The sequence below is a fragment of the Leiobunum rupestre genome, chromosome 8 (genome assembly GCF_980474605.1).
Source record: "Leiobunum rupestre chromosome 8, qqLeiRupe1.1.hap1, whole genome shotgun sequence".
In the NCBI taxonomy this organism is placed as follows: domain Eukaryota; kingdom Metazoa; phylum Arthropoda; class Arachnida; order Opiliones; family Sclerosomatidae; genus Leiobunum; species Leiobunum rupestre.
Genome location: NC_143391.1, coordinates 21,363,095 through 21,379,394, shown reverse-complemented (window position 1 = coordinate 21,379,394; position 16,300 = coordinate 21,363,095). Strand labels below are relative to the sequence as shown.

Genomic DNA, 16,300 nt, shown 5'->3' with positions numbered 1-16,300 from the left:
GAGTTCCTTTGGGCCCCTCGACATTCACCAGGCCCTAGCGGTACATAAATAAAAATAATAGTCAGCTAGGCTAATACCCAAGACACCATCCTAGGCACAAGTGATCTAGCTACTTTTATGGCCTTTAATTCAGGTGGCCGGGTTACACTGCGTAGGAGGGTGGCCTCTCGACATCCACCTGCTCCTTGTGGTACATGGGTCCCTGCTCTTGGTAGGTAGAGCATAGCGCCAATTTCATTTCGGTCGGCGGCGGCGGCGGCGGGCCCGCCGATTTTTCAAAAATCCTGGGCGGCGTTGATTTTTTTCGCGTCGACGGCGTGAAGGGAAAAAATGTCTTTCCCCCTTTTGCAAATTTCAAAAAAAAAAATCCCAAATGTTTTTAAAAGAAAAAGTTACGTAGGAAAACTCAAAACATTTCGGCGGCGGCGTCGGCGGCGCGCCCAATAGTAAATGACCCAGCGGCGGCGGTTCGGCGCCAGAGAAAATATCAGTGACGGCGGCGTTAGGCTCTATTGGTGGGTCCCTAGGCTTCAGCCTAGTCAGTCTTATGGATAATGCGGTACTGAACAAAAGAGTTTGTTTAGTCCACACGTTGTGGAAAAGTGTTCTCCATCGCGACTCGTATTGGTCAACAATGATTTTCAAAAAGGTTTGTTATAGTTTTGAATAGGCAATAACTATAATGTAAATACAATAAATTTTAAAAACAATTTAGGAGTTCAAAAAATTAGTTGATTAGGAAATGGTTAGACATTCGTGGCTTGCTCATGGATGTGGTTTGTGTTCGTTGCCATGCTGACGCGTAAAGGTCGGCCATGACATTATGACGCCCCTGGGGGTCACGTGCATGAATATTTTGCCGGATCGTATGGGGTTTTGCAGAGGCGTAGACAAGGGGGGGGGGGTTCCGGGTCCAGACCCCCTTTGGGCCAACCTTTGGCTGTACTAAATTCCCACTCTATTGTTGACCCCGCTCTTAACATTCGCATACTTCGACCCCCCTTGACGAATTTCTGGCTACGCCACTGGCGTTTTGCCTCGTGATCTGTGATGGGAAATTATTGTCAAGGCGGGGCTTAGCAACGAGTTAATTTTACTTTCGAAAGCGGGCTCGGGCTCCGCTACAAAAATAAAACCGTTAGTACTATAGATAATGAGAGATTTTCGAGGAGAAACCCAGTGCCCCAAGCGGTACGGGCCCCTTATTTCAGTTATTTAGTATACGCTTCCCACTCTCTCGCCGGGCCTATATTAGTTTTGTGGTTTGACAGTAATTGTTTAGTGTAGTTCCACTTTGCGCTCGTGGTATTCCACCACTTAAACTAAGTAATAAAAGTGCAAACAAATAATTACAAAGTAAACACGGGAAATGCCAGGCAGTTGCGTCGGTATAAAATAACGACAATTTAAATTGTACGAGACCGTGATGGGACTTTCAGTTTCGTAACTTCACTATCCGCCTGTAACTACGTACGAATGAAATAATGGCCCTGAAGCGTGGAATCTTGGAGCTCGATTGGAAAGTGAAAATAGGGAGGAGGCGGCGAGAAAGAGACGGTGTTTTTTGAAAATTAAATCTGGGAGAGAAAATAAAGAGAAGGCGGGGAAAGAACGCGCTGTTCTTGAGACTAATTACGCTTCGAAACAGCGAGAAGACTCTTCTGGCGGGGAACAATGTCAAGCCCCTAATGTAATTAGTCTTTAGAAGACGACCCCCGCGAGGCGAGAGAGTGGCCTCTTCTCTATCATAATAAAACCCCTCCAATCCTTCCTTTCTACGAGCGAAGGGAAAGTCTTCCCGGAATGGGAAAGATGAAAAGTGATGCTGGAAACCTAACCACGGGGAATGGAAACCCAGCTGCGCGTCCCGCTATTTAAGCTGTACCGGAGCGAGTTTCGAGTCGAAATAACTTTTGACTCAAATGCCACGTGATCTCGAAGCCACCGGGCCGAGTCTTAAAATCCACCAAATTTAGATAATCGCGGAGGTTGGGATGGATCGATCGCGCGTAACGCAAATTTACTTCAAAATCAAGTCCCGTCCTTTAAGGCTGGCGTAATGTTTACGACGCGTGATGGAAGATAGGTAAACCCCGGTGTACCCTCTACTGGAGGCCAAAAAAACCCAGACTCAATGTCGAGGGTATACGCGGGTGGGAGGCGGAGAGCTAACCATTATTTTCTCTTCCGTGTTAAGACCAGGGTTGCCATAGTGATGAATGATCGGTGGTAGGTTCCGTAAGAAAAAGAGTGTGCGCGCCATCAGGCCGGGTTAGGCTTCCCCCGAGAAGAAGCGAGTGCTGGTGGCCAAGAACGACGCGGAAGGAGCGAGGCGGGGAAGGATGGATGCCTTCTTCCCGAACGTGATCGGGGGAAGCCTCTTCCGAATGGTCTGCGGAGGGAATCGGACATCCTAATGAGAGCTAGCCTCCCTTAATCTGCCGGAAATTCCTGATAAAAAATCCCTTTTCTCTCCTATCCGCGGCGCTGGCGAGAAAACTCGCGCCTCGATTCCCAGCCATTAACGGGAATTTTAATTTCGTGAATTTGCGCGCAATGGCCGGGAAAAAATATTAAGAGAACCTTTGAGGGGAACGTAAATATCTTCATCCTTGGCACGCTCGAAAAGGGGCTCCCTCCAAAAAATCCAATTTCCAAAAAGAAAAGGGACCCTCTGCCCAGAGCACCGAGAAGCGAAAGGATGGGAAATTTTATTCCAAAAAGAAAAAGTAATACGGTTAATACCGATGCTTTTTTTTCGCTCTCTCTCGCTCTTGCCTTCAAGTTTTTTTCTCGTTTTAGGCGGATAAGCCTCGCCAAATCGAACTTTTTGGGCGAGGATGACTGGAAAGAAGACGGCCGTTTCTCGGCCTCTATTTTCCGCTACTCTGACCAGAAGAGTGCTTTTTCTGGGAAATAATCCAGACATCAAGCTTCGAACGATAATCATTCCGCAGACTGCAGCGCCACGCCGCGGAAAAGAGAGGAAAAAACACACTCTTCATTACATCCAGCGGTATATGTGTGGAAGAGGATGCCCCCCTTTTTATTCCGTGTCCTAAATAGGTTTGTACCCGAAAAACCTACGCTTTACCGGCGTTATTGCTTCCTACTTGACTAGATCTTTCTCGGAATTTACTTTTCTATTTATTACGTGGAAAAATATCCAGTTACAACAGCGAAAAACTCAATCATGTGTTTCGCCGTACTGGCTGTTCTTGGGAATCTTTAAAGTGAAATAAATTGGATTTGTTGCCTAAGAAAAATCATACCCCCCGATCATAGGGGAACATGATAAAAATGCTATCTTCATCCACACAATTATTTTTAAGAGTTAAGCCCCCCCCCCTCCCCCGTTTCTATAAGTCTGAATTATTTATTTCATTCTTTCCAAGAGCATATAGGAACTTTAATTTATCCCTGGGGTGATACTCCGTGTTATCTTCATTTCTGTTTTTTTTTGGCTAAAGGCTTCTTGGGATACTCTAATAGAGAATTTGTTTTGGGAGCCAAACTTTTATAAACAAACATTGGTATCAAGGGGCCAAAAGAAAGCGCCAAGCAACCTTTAATTTGAGGATTCGGCTTTTTTCCGGTATTTGTTTTCTAGCAACGTTCCTCGCTCCGAAAGCATTCTCGAAGGAAAGAACAAAAATAACACCATACTCAACTTTATTCCGCTGGATACTCCGAGTTCATACGAAAGGTGGTTTATTCAACTTATATTATTCGCTTCCTACGCCTGCCACGGAAAACCGAAAATAGAACAAAAACACCGTTCTGAATGAAATATTTATCATTCATTTAAAAAGATGGCGCTGTCGGCGTAAGAACTCGGAATTTTTTCCAACCTTTGAGTTTGTTGTGGAGCCCACAATGTGGACTGATGCAAACGTTATTTCTACCTTTGATCAAACGGTTCGAACGATATCGAAGGACCATTTCTCTACAAAGCCACTCCATACTTCGCAAAACAAAAATTTTATTATCGCTCTAAGCCTACTCTATAAAGTCTTCGTCCCTAGTAAATACAATTAGGTTAATATTTGCCATCTGAGCCTGTGGTTTGAACGATAATTCCGTAACAAGATTACCAACTAGCTTTGCCAATAATTTATCGACAAATAAATAATAAAGCAATTGAGAAGATATAATCTAAACAGCTTTTTCTTCGGAACTGCAGGCGCGAGGCGATATTGGATAGGCTTAATGTAATTCCCTATATAGACTCCTATTCGGTGTATTCCAGGAACTCTCGGTGGGGGGAAAAATCTCTGTACCCATAGACATAACTCGATTACAGATACCTAATACGGTCCCGTTTGTATCTGGAAATCCACCTAGCAAAGGCCTAATTTCGTACCCGTCGCGATGTTGAATTCGTCTACGAAGTTTCTAGCAAAGGCACTACCTTTGATTATCGGATCGGGGATAGGTAAATTGGACTGGAAAAGTAACTTTTCGTGGAAAAAATTCGAAGATTGCTTCCGAAACGTTGTTTGTTTGTCTTTTTTTAGAGAGTATGGCGGTGGTAGCTTTTGTACAAGCGCCGTTCTGGGGTAAAAGAAAGTTGTCGGAATTTTCATTCTCGTCATATCGATTTATCGGAGCCACAATACGCGTAAGGACCGAAAGTTGTATAAAGAGGATATTTGCTCGTAAAAAGTGAAGGTGGGCACTTTGTCCAGCGGATATCGAAAAGTTTTTGCGGCCGCGATTGAAAGCGCAAACCCCGACGTTTTCTTTTCTACCGTCGACGTGCTCTAATATTTGGTCTCATACATTCGATAATATAACGGCTTTATTGAAAAGTGGGCTTTGTCAATAAAACAAATTCCGTTCTTCACTTGGACCGACAACGGGCTTGCAAACAAAACCTTCGCTAACGGATATTCGAAATAGACCGATACACATTTGTCAATGGAGCAGTGATGCCAAATAGTGAGAATGAAATTTCCAGTTCAGGGAGTTGAAGAGCAACAAAAGCGGCGCGGGGAAAACTAATAGCGTTTTCCATTTGATTGCTCGAGATTCGCTCCGAATCGATCTCTGACGTCATAGATCTCGCCCTAATCGACTAGAGTAAAACCGCAAATGGAACGTAACATTAACATATTCCCGCGCTTTGTTGTTTTTCATCTGCAAGTAATAATAATTTATCGTCTTGGTCTGCCATTTTGCCAACAAACTAAAAGGAACACGCAAAAAATTTGCTCCGATCTCGATCTCGGAGCAGATCCGAGCACGCAAATGGAATATAAAATGTTGATCAGATCGATCTAGAGCGTTCGAGAGCAGTCAAATGGAAAACGCTAGAAGTGTCCAAATCTGCTCAAACTGCACCGTTACACTAGCGAAAGGAGGAAAATGTAATAGTATCTAATTCAAAGAAAGTCTGCCACGTGCCTTTGCCGTACAACGCAGGTTCCTCACGCCACTTTTGTTGCCAATTGCAATTTTCCTTTTCTGGCCAAACGTTCTCTAATTTTCCAAAACCTTAGAAATAAATATATTTACGTAAAAAATACATATGAAAAACTGGGAAGCTGATATTCATTGTTTTCGAAATCGCACCATCTCTAATCTAAATATCGAACTATATTCGCTTATATAATTAATCTCCGAACAGATGTTTCAGTTTAGGCCAATTCAAGATTGAAAGGATGTCAGCTCAATCAAATATAACAAAAACCTTACAGTCGGTTGTTATTATTATAATCAGCTAGGCTAATACCTTCGGCACCACCTTAGGCCTAAGTCATCAAGCGACTTTTAAAGCCATTAATTCAGGTGGCCGGGTTACAACGCGTAGGAGGGTGGTGGCAAGCCCTTCAAGCCACGCGAGCAACAGCTCCCTACTACCAGTAGCGTAGCCAGGATTTTGTTTCGGGAGGGGCACGCCATTGAAAAAAAAGTAAAAAAATAAAAATATTTGTACGTACGACCATACGTTTCGGGGGGGATGTGCCCCCTGTGCCCTCCCCCCTGGCTACGCCACTGCTCCCTACACTAGCTATTACCGTTAACCTCAACAAGTTTTTATGGAAGGGGAAACCGAAGAGCTCGAAGGAAAACCCCTTTAACCAGTGGGGAGAGAACTTGCAAACTCAACTTGCAAGTTGTTCCGAGTTTTCACCCAGTGCCACAAGCTGGGATCGAACCAGGCTGCGAGGCGAAAGTGCTAACCACTCAGCCACTACACCTCACTCCCTATACATTATTTAAAAAGCAATAAATTATATCAAAGCTTGTGGCTTGATTAAATAATAGTTTTATTTCTAGATCATCCCCACCTCGAGTTTTCCTAGATTTCGCGAATTTTCGGCCCGATTCCCTTTTTTCGGGGTCCAAATTTTCCTAAACGGCATTCAAAGCAGAATTTGAAATACGAAGTCTTTCCTGAATGAAACGTAGCAATAGGAGCTTCAATAAAACAAGGAAATCCCCAAGAAGTAATTTATTCGAGAGCCAGGTCCTGCTAGTTAGTGTTTATTTGGTTCTTTGTGAAATAATGGAAACTTTTCACCTGCAAACAGAACGTCGTTTATTTTGCTAAGCCTTAATATGTCAAAAAAAGCTAGCTGTTTAAAAGGAAACACTTGTTGCATACCGTACAGGTGAAAAGTCTCCATTATTTCAACAAGCACTATATAAACAGTAGCTTGCAAGTCCAGGCTCTCGGATATATTATTTCTTGGCAATTTCCTTGATTTCACTCACCATAAGTGTATAATATTTTTACATAAGTTTGACACTTCGTATTCTTCACATGCAAAAGTTTTACTGAGAGCTATTCACAAGACAAACTGCATTACTGGCTTCATCACAGTTTTGCGTCCGCTTGCTAAGGCGTCACACGTAGCCTTTGACAGCGCCTCGCTACGGGGAGATTTTTTTCTTATGATGACGTCACTCCGTTACTAGCTCTCAGTAAAATATTCCCCAAAGTGACAAACTTATGGAACAATATTACTTATAAAACTGTTACTTCTTTCGTGTTACTGTGTTATGCTGAATTTTCAAGGGATGAACTTTTCTTTACAGTATAATAAATATAGTATAACATAGGTGGTTTCTTTTCGCTTGTCACGGAGTATTAGGGCTACTCTTTTTACTCCTTCTAAAAAGGAGTAGTACAGAGAGTTATTCGGAATTTATCTGCTGAAAAGGCCACAGGCAGCCATTTTGGAAATACGTTTTTACTCAGACTCAAACTATCGGAATAAAATGACGTCATAGTGTCACTCTTCTTACCCTACTCCGAAATCCCGGAACAAGCGAAAATAAACCACCTAATATTGTTTAAACCTTGTAACGCAAAATAAGCCTTAATCCTAATTAAACCGTTTATTTTAAAAATATAAATATTATATTTCTTTAAATTCTGCAGTTTCGCAATTCCGTTAAATATTGTACCATACAATATCTTTTGGTCATTTCCAATTGATGGGTTTAATCCCCTTCGCTATAGAGGGTCGTCCTGGGAACACTGGCCATGGTCCCCCTTCGAGTCCTTTATCTATGACGACTCTCGGCACCGTAGTTGTTGGGCTTAGCGTGGTATCTTCCTCATTCTAAATTTATCCCCAAAAATATCAGGTTTGCCATTTTCTTTAAGCCATTACCGTGTGTTTCCACGGAAATATATTTTCCAGTGAAAGACAGAGTAAACCGAAGATTTATGTAGTCGGCCTTTAACGGGCATCGCCGTATCCGAACTTCAGGAGGACTCCAAACAATGTCGTAAATTTATTTATTTATTTTTCTTGTCTGTATATTATTACCTTTTCAATTTACTTTTCTTGTCTGTATATAAGTAACCTTTCAATTTAATATTTAAGTTTGACCTTATATTACACGCGTACGTACGTACTTCGAAGTTGTCCCCACTAATTTCATGATGCATTTGTTTATATTAAATCATTAATGGCAAACCTCATTACCTCTTAAACTTTTCTAGATTTAAGCATATTCCTAGACAGAAACTTTAATTAAAAATACCCCTATACTATTTTAATAACCTCGCTCACCCCAATAGTGAAAGTGACGCGAGCCCCCGAGCCAGTCGTTTTTAGTTCGATTAATGTAGCGAAGGTACGTTTAACTCGAGGTTTAACTGACTTCCCCTTCATACCCCTTTTTTGAGAACGTAGATAATTATTAATTAGTTTAATAGTTAAAGGTAAACATTTCGTTACAACCTTTTTATTCGTGATAAATAGGTATTTATCACATTTCCGCTAATAAGCTTAAATTTGTGCCATCTATTATTAATAAAAGTAACGGTTTCGCTCTATCAAAGATAATAAATAGACCGCGTACCCTAGATTTGAACTCTCTGCCTTGCGCGTGGTCAATAGCGTTTACCCGCTTTCTGCCGGAACTCTGACACAATAAGCTCCATAGTTACCATGGTAACCAACTATAGATAGCACCCTAAAGCCATGCCCTCTTTTCTCCATGCTAAAGCCAATGGGGTCTCGACCAAGATCTTTGAAAAAATTTCTGTAAGAGTTAAAATTGATGACGTCACCCAAATGAGCTTCCGTTGATTTTCAATACGATCTCATCTGGGTGACGTCACAATTTTACCTAGCAACGCAAAAGCTGTAATATTTTGATAAAAAACCATGCGATCGAGGCAACCTTATAGTTCCCTTTTTTACAAACCTTGCCCTAAAGCAACCGATGGAGGTCACGTGCCGAGCCCGAAAGTGGGTAATGGCTTCTCTAGAATCTCTACAAAATTGTCAATCGAAAAGCTCTCTAAATTCGAATCTAGGGTCTTGCTTGTATGTAATATGTGAATCGGGTCTTTCGACAAGAACGTATTTAGCTTTAGTTTAAAGTATGACACAACAAATTTATTTCAAAGTTGTTGGTAATAATACACTTTTTTTACAAAATATTCTGAAGGGGATAAAATAAAATTAATATTGCGGAAATAAAGGTTGAAACTACAAAATAGCCCAGAGTGGTATTTGCTGAAAATAAATATGGATTTATATCACGCATTCTCTCGTTTAGAAGTTAACATTTCCTTCACGATTTTATTTTTCCCAAAAACTTAAGCAGACCAATTGGAGAAATAGATTACAACTATTCAACGAATTATTTTTAATTAAAAAGATATAACCGCATTTCGCTGTTATCGAACCGAAGTTAAAAAGCGTAACGAGCTTAGGATTTAATTTTTGGCCCCTTATTAAAAATAATACTACGTCTATATTTTGACTGACAAGTGTAAAACAAAACCGTTTATTCCTGAAAATATGAGCGAGCGAAAACTTTTGTAACCTTAGAACTTGCGTGAAAATAGGTGGATTTTTTTTTCTTTACAAAATAATTACTCTATATTCTACTTAGCTTGGAACTTTGCCTAGTCTGGGTATTAAATTTCCTATGGAAGCATAGATTTGTAAATATGCCTATATACCAAAATGTTCTTTGTAAAGTATTATATTTTAAATATTTACGTGTTGAAAATGCTCCGAAAAACCTTGCAATGCAATGGGGAGTGAATTTTTACACTGCAAACAAATACGATATTTCCTACATTCACAACTTTTATTTTTTATTTGGGTAGGGACATTTTTTTGATACCATAGTAGCTTCATAAAACTTATATTGAAGTGAAATGTAGATAAAGATTAAATTTTGGCGGTACTACTTTCAGCAACAATAACTCTGAATTATTTTCTAGTAGACTGGTTTCGGTTACAAGATGTTATTAAACTAATGTAAAATTATGTTTTTTAGTAAAGACAGAAAAATAGAAATTAAGCCACTCCCCTTTTCAAAACTTGGTGAAAATTAAAATACCTAAACTGCAGATATTATACTCTTGACATGGAAAAGTGGCCTATACGGTTTATTTTCCTATTGAATTTAATAACATTTTATACGATGCGTGGAGAGGGCCCTTTTAATTTATTTGCGAATGTTACAATACTGACTGTGACAGGCAAACTATAATATGAAAATTAAGGTCAATAAACTCTCTAAAAACTGGCGAGTTTCAGACGTTAACCAGACACATTCACTCGCTAGTTATTAGTTAATTTTGAGGGAAATATTTCTTTTCAGGTTCAAAAATAAATATTCACATTTAGTGTACTCAGTTGTTTTAGCAATAATAATTGTCCTTAAAGCGTAAGTAGTACTTTTCAACAGAAGATGCGTCTATTTACTATCAATAATAGACTAAGTAAGAACCTTATACTGGAATTCTTGTATAAATGAGCAGACACTATAGCAGCCATATTTCCGATTATACTATACTTTCATAAAATATTACAGTTCTAGATTAATAAATTCCATCTCTTAATGACAATTTCGGTTGACATTACCATTGCAATTATGTAATATACCATTATCAAGAGTGGTTAACATTACATAGCCTCAATGGGCAACTTAACTCGAAATAATTTAGCTTTTTTTTTAAGACGCTGAAAAACTATACACATAAACACTATAATATACAGCAAGATTCTCTCGATAAGGGATTTATAAATTGGGATACTATTAAAAAATATAGATCGCATAAATTACCAAAAAAAGCTATTTAGTAAGTAGTGTTACTAGATTTGATAAAACCATTTCTGCAACTGTACAAATTACGCATAATATGCAAATGACAAAGCCAAATAAAAAACCTTTCAAATATAAGTTCAATTAATAAAATCTGCTTTTTTCTGAAATATATAAATGCACTCTATTCCGATATACTGTCTTTTAGATATACACGAATTACAAAATACCTTGCGAATTAAACCATTTGAAGAAATAAAATTAAAAAATAAAGCAAGGTTTTTGCATTTTGACTAAATGTCGAAAAAACGACAAAAGTGGAGAAAATGCCACTTTCACATTCTATTACTGCTTTTCCTTAAATTCATTAAAAGCAGTTTCAATTTTAACTCAATCAGTATGTTCTAATATACTTATCAAGAAAAATTAGGGACTATATTTGTTTTTTTTTTGGGAGCAATAATAAGAATTAGAGAGGAATGATTCAATATTTAAAAAGTTTTCTCACTCTAAACCTCTTATCAAATTGCACCTGGAAACCTTGGCTTGGAAAAATTCAGCATCAATTTGCTATCCGCTTGCTTTGGGAACCACTCACTCCCAAAGAGTGTCGTTTTTGCCACTTTACTGGAAAGAAATACAGTTAACATATTGAATTTAATTTTGATTAAATTAAAAAATATAATACTTTTTACGAAGATAGTAATTATTCTTCTTAGCATTCAGTTTCGTCATCCCACGCATCACTGTCACACTCGCTATAAGAGGCCGAATCAGAGTCAGAAAATTCCATGGCTATACGGCGTGCCAGAATTGACGCTACATCGTGTAAGGGAGCAGCTTTTTCTACTTCTTTTTGCTTTATATCTTCCACTCTTCGTAGTTTAATTCCTAAAATGGAAATTTTCCAAGTTAGAGTACAGTATCTAGAGATAAGGTGGTTTGTTTATTAACCTTCTCTAATGGCAGCAAGAAGATCACTCCTGGCATCGGTAGTTCCTTTACCCTTTGATTCTTGGTTCTCGCTTCCCTTACTAAGACTCGAAGATGTGCTAGCAGATTCTGATGATAGGGAAGCGAGTTCGCTCGCACGGCCTTCGGGAGCTGAAGGTCCCCCATTTGCGATTACAGGTCCATTTGGCAATTGGCTTGGTTGAGGCATTGGTGGAGGAGGAGGTGGAAGAACCCCGTTTTCAGGGGCAGTAGTGGCCGGTGGTGGTGGGGGAGGGGGTGACGGAGGCAATTGAGACTCAGGCCTTGACGGAGCAGTATCTTTGTCGGGAGTTGGAGGTGGTGGAGGTAAATCCAAACTTTCTGGAGTGGGATGAGTTTGGTTGACTATGACATTGACCGGGGGTGGTGTTTGTTCTCGATTGTGCTGAATCAAAATACTTGTGCTGTGGTTTGTCACCACATGAGGGTGATGCGTTGGCGTTCCGTGGCGCGACCCTCCTTGTTGGATTGCATGTGTAGGAGTATGGGGAATGGAACCATTGGGACCTCTGTTTGGTTTCTGGGTTATGTCATTATTTATTACATGATACTGTCCAACACCTCCATTCACTACAGTTCCTTCCGGAGGTGGGGGAGGAGGTGGAAGGTTATCCCTAGAGTGGTTGGAGCCTTTGTAGTACCTTCCAGCACCGCTAGATGGAGTACCAGTAGCTGATACTGTGGGAGTGGATGTCCCACTAGAACTATTGCTAGAAATAGGTGGTGCCGGAGGAGGTTGCGTCGGCCGTACCATGGTTGCTACGCGAGATAACTGTCTCGTAGGTGTTCCCTGTTGATCTGGTGTGGCAACAGTGTAAGGAGGAGGGGGATATCCGTGAGTGGGGGATTGTGGATGCTCAATATACGCAGGCGGAGGTGGTGGATAATGGTGGCTGGGACTACTAAGATAGCCAGATTCTTGACCAGAACCGTAAGCACTTTGTAGTTCTAGACTGCTAGGTCTAACTGGGTATCCGTTTGCAGAATGGTTGTCTACCACATCACCCATGTGACTATTGGGTCGATGGTTCATCCCGTACGGCAGGTGAGAATAATTGGCAGTTTTGTCCAGAAATTCGTCTTTAGTGGCCATCATTCTGTATTTCTCTCTGGTATTGTGAGGTTGACGTACTTTTTTGTGTCTTTTACGTTCTTGGCGTGGTTGATTTGGCTATTAAAAATTAATAATGTAAGATTTCATAAATATAAGAGTATATTATGATATTGGAAAATAATCCTTGCCTCAGTCCCTTCTTTTATATGTGCCAGCTAAAATGTTAAAACAAACTCGGGGTTAATGTTAATAGTCACTGCACTCTTACAATGTAGTCAGTTCAGAGTATTAGACAATGGTTAAGTAAAAACAAGTTAAAAACATAAAAAAGTGGAAGCCTTCTAACCTTCCTCCCTTTATCATGCGCTAGCCTTTCAGTGTCTTTCAGCATTTCTTGCTTCCAAAGATCAAAGAAATAATTTGCATCGGTGTAAAATTTCAAACCATCCTTTCCATCTTCTCTGTAGGGATTAAGTTTATCCAAGGGCGGAGGCTTGTCACACGTCAAATAAATCTCTTTCAAAGCAGCTGGAATTGAATCTCTAGAAACAACTTGTTGGTCATACACTACGGAACTTTTAAATGCCTTTCTCATGTGAATATCTTGTAGAGAAACTGTAAATTAAAATAAAAAATTAATAATCTTATTAATTTTTTCTACAATGTATGTGTACCTTCTTCAACATTAGAATCTAGCTGAGTGACCTTAATGGCCAGTCTGTCCACCCTTCCTTGGAGAGAATTTGTGCGAGCGGCGATAGATGTTGATTCTCTCACCAAGGATCCAAAAATATCTTCGGCTTGTTTCGAGAGAGAGGATAGCTGCCTGATAATGTTGGCCAGGGTGCCATTTGTGACACATTCCAGTTCATTGGGCACATCCACTGACAGTGTGCCATTCTCATCAAAAGGTAGAGTGTTGCGGCAAACATGAACAGGCTCTATTAGCCGTTGTTGTAGAGGCATGGCCACAAAAGCATGCTCACCAAGCTACAACAACCTACTCAAACTGTAAAATAAAACCATAATATATAAAATTATATAGGATCACGGCATTTAAGTAATTATTCGTAAAAAATAATGAAATCTTATGCTCTTCAAGGTTTCCTTCAATAATTGTGAACATAGTTTAATAGATTCATACAAAATATTAAAAACTCTAGGTTTTTTCACTGATGTTTCCCGGTGGGTGTAAAAGCTAAACTATTTCCTGATATTTCTAGTTTAATAAAAACCATGATTTAATAAGGATACTCTTAAAAGAATGTGCTAACAAAAATTCCAGAAAAATTTGGAAGCTTGACAAAAAAGTTAAAGTAAGACGCTTATGTCATTACCAGAAAGTAGCTACACCCATCATATTCTATATTCAGGGTCAATATAATAATTGCAGTGGCTCTATTACAGAAATGTCTGCATTTAGATAATTCAATTCTGAAACTTATACTGACAAATATATATTTTTTCTCACAACAAAAGAACTTTTATCATCAATATTTCTATACCACTACTCAAAGATTAGATACAACCAAAACATCTCTACTTTTTTGAAGGCATATGCATAAAACAATAGATCATACTGCCCATAATTTAATAGACATTGGGTAAGATGTGCCACTGAAGGCCATAAGCATTTGTAGCCAAGCAATGTCAGTAAGCTCTTACAGCCATTTATTTAACTTCCTGTCTCTATTTTGCCTCCCCTCCTCTTCCCGTTTAGTTAGTGATGCTTGTCAGCTTCCTTTTCTGCCTTACTTGTTGTGCTAATAAACTTCCATTACATAACAAATGAGGAGAAGGATGTAATCCCTTTTATTTCCGTGTTTATGATAATGGTACTGGTAATAACAATATCAAATATACCTAATTTCCAAATAAATTAATTGTTTAGTATTTTTTTAATGCACACCTAAATTATATCACTATATTAATGATAATGAAGATATAATTTTATATACAGTGCATAAAAAATAATGACTCATGTCAAATCACTATTTAAGTATTTATCAAATAATATTAATATAGGAAAATCAATATTAATATGTGTCATATTCAAATTCAATAGTCAAATGTCAAAATGAATGCCCACAAAACCATTTTAAGCATAACGTTTTAAATAAGGAATATTTCCCAGAGGCTCCCAGTAACTCTAAACTAGTATTATTTTTAATTTAAAAGAAAACGAATACACCTAGATCAAGCCTATTTTGGTGTTGACCACATCAATTCTTGAAATTTGTGATTCATTGAAATAACCGAGGCTTATGTTATAAAATGCATGTGCAAAGGCCCATTATGGGGAACAAGTTAGTAATTTAGCGAGGACCTATTTTATGCAGTAACAAAATGTCTCAAAATCCTAGTAGTTATTAAGCATCCCATATTAATACATATCTTAATATCTTATAAGCATTAAATAGACCAATTTAAAATATATTTACGATAATTCTCAATTGCAGATGATAAATCGTCACGCACCAACACTCTTACAACTTGCAAAGGACGCAAAAATCCAGTATACACTTTATAAAAAAATGGCGACCTAAATTTTGGTAAACAAATCAGCAAGGAGTATTAATACCGCTATAACAAAAACTGGCAAAATTTCAGCTGCAGAAATGATTTCTTACTTCTGATTTTGAAAGTGATTTAAATGACCTTTTATTGTTCTTTGGAAATATTTCAAAAATATACGATTAACTGCCGAGTAAAACCTTTTTCAAATTGAAAATACACGACACAAAAAATTATAAAATCTCGTCGAGCTTTAATTTGCGCTTCAGAGCACTGCCTAGTCTGTTAACGGAGGTAGTAGTCATAGAAATAGAAATTAGACTAGAAGCACGATTGGATTGGGCGGGGACGTACCAGCTAGAAGGCTGCCATCAGAGTGGAATCGCGATAGTCGCGCCATCTCATAGAAACAATTTAAACTAAATAAATAAATATGGTCACGTGAAATAACATAAAACAGATCGTAGGCAACGTATTAAAAACTTTTTTTTATTTATCTGACATTATATTAAGTTATTTAAACAGCTTTAGGAAAATCATAAAAATCTCAAAAATTTACTATATCTACCGTGTCACCCTTAAAGTCACACGTTAACGTTGTAAGTCTGAAATACCACAAATCATCACAGTTTAACTAAAATTTAATTATTTCACTGTGGTTTAAAATATGCCTACATGAGATTCCAAAATCTTGGTTTCAGTGTCTTTTAAACTATCATCAGTATTAGTCAAGTCAAATTGAGTGGTTTCCGGTAGTTCACTTTTACCGTAAGTTTTCTAAAATAACCTCTGATAAATATGCAAACTAAATAACAATTACTAAAATCAATAAATTGGAATACTCTAGAAGATGTAAATATGCTTTGTTCTGGAATAGATATTTTTGGAAGCTCTTTGAAATTCTTGTTTTAATAAAGAAATTATTCATATTTAGTTTTTTATTTCAGAATGTATAGGGTAATTTTTACTTGTGTAGGTACAGCATTTGCTTTCAAATGGTGCCTTCCATTTTGAAAGTAAATTTCATCCGGCAGAAAATGTTTACTACAGACAAAGCCATATGAAGTAATTGAAAATGGAGTCCAATTTTCGCGATTTACCGCTAAAACCCATTTTCCTAGTAATTCAGTAAATCTTAGTGTTAAAAAAATCTCTTATTCCGAGATTATTATAAAATATTTTCTATAATATTACATATGTATGAAATGA

General features: G+C 38.4%; 1 protein-coding gene across 2 annotated transcripts; it reads right to left on the bottom strand.

Annotated features, from left to right (window-relative positions):
- Positions 1 to 8,903: 8,903 nt before the first annotated feature.
- Positions 8,904 to 15,125, bottom strand: SCAR (wiskott-Aldrich syndrome protein family member 3 SCAR). 2 transcript variants are annotated; one of them, XM_090155240.1, is made up of 7 exons: positions 15,019 to 15,124; positions 13,252 to 13,586; positions 12,924 to 13,192; positions 12,766 to 12,792; positions 11,485 to 12,694; positions 11,219 to 11,421; positions 8,906 to 11,157 (listed from the first exon to the last, which is right to left on the bottom strand). In XM_090155240.1, the coding sequence occupies exons 2-6, from the start codon at positions 13,541 to 13,543 to the stop codon at positions 11,246 to 11,248; spliced, it is 1,974 nt and encodes a 657-aa protein (XP_090011366.1). In that variant the 5' UTR covers positions 13,544 to 13,586; positions 15,019 to 15,124; the 3' UTR covers positions 8,906 to 11,157; positions 11,219 to 11,245. The 2 variants fall into 2 exon arrangements, with proteins under 2 accessions (XP_090011367.1, XP_090011366.1); XM_090155241.1 differs by lacking the exon at positions 12,766 to 12,792 and having other exon boundaries at positions 8,904 to 11,157; positions 15,019 to 15,125.
- Between the last annotated feature and the right edge of the window lie 1,175 nt (positions 15,126 to 16,300).

Bases quoted from the DNA above. Each gene is read 5' to 3' on its own strand.
- SCAR (XM_090155240.1), bottom strand. From the start codon at position 13,543: ATGCCTCTACAACAACGGCTAATAGAGCCTGTTCATGTTTGCCGCAAC. The intron at 12,793-12,923 runs GTTAGAAGGCTT...TTAACATTTTAG, and splicing joins CGCATGATAAAGGGAGGAAG to CTGGCACATATAAAAGAAGG. The intron at 11,422-11,484 runs GTTAATAAACAA...TTTCCATTTTAG, and splicing joins TCTTGCTGCCATTAGAGAAG to GAATTAAACTACGAAGAGTG.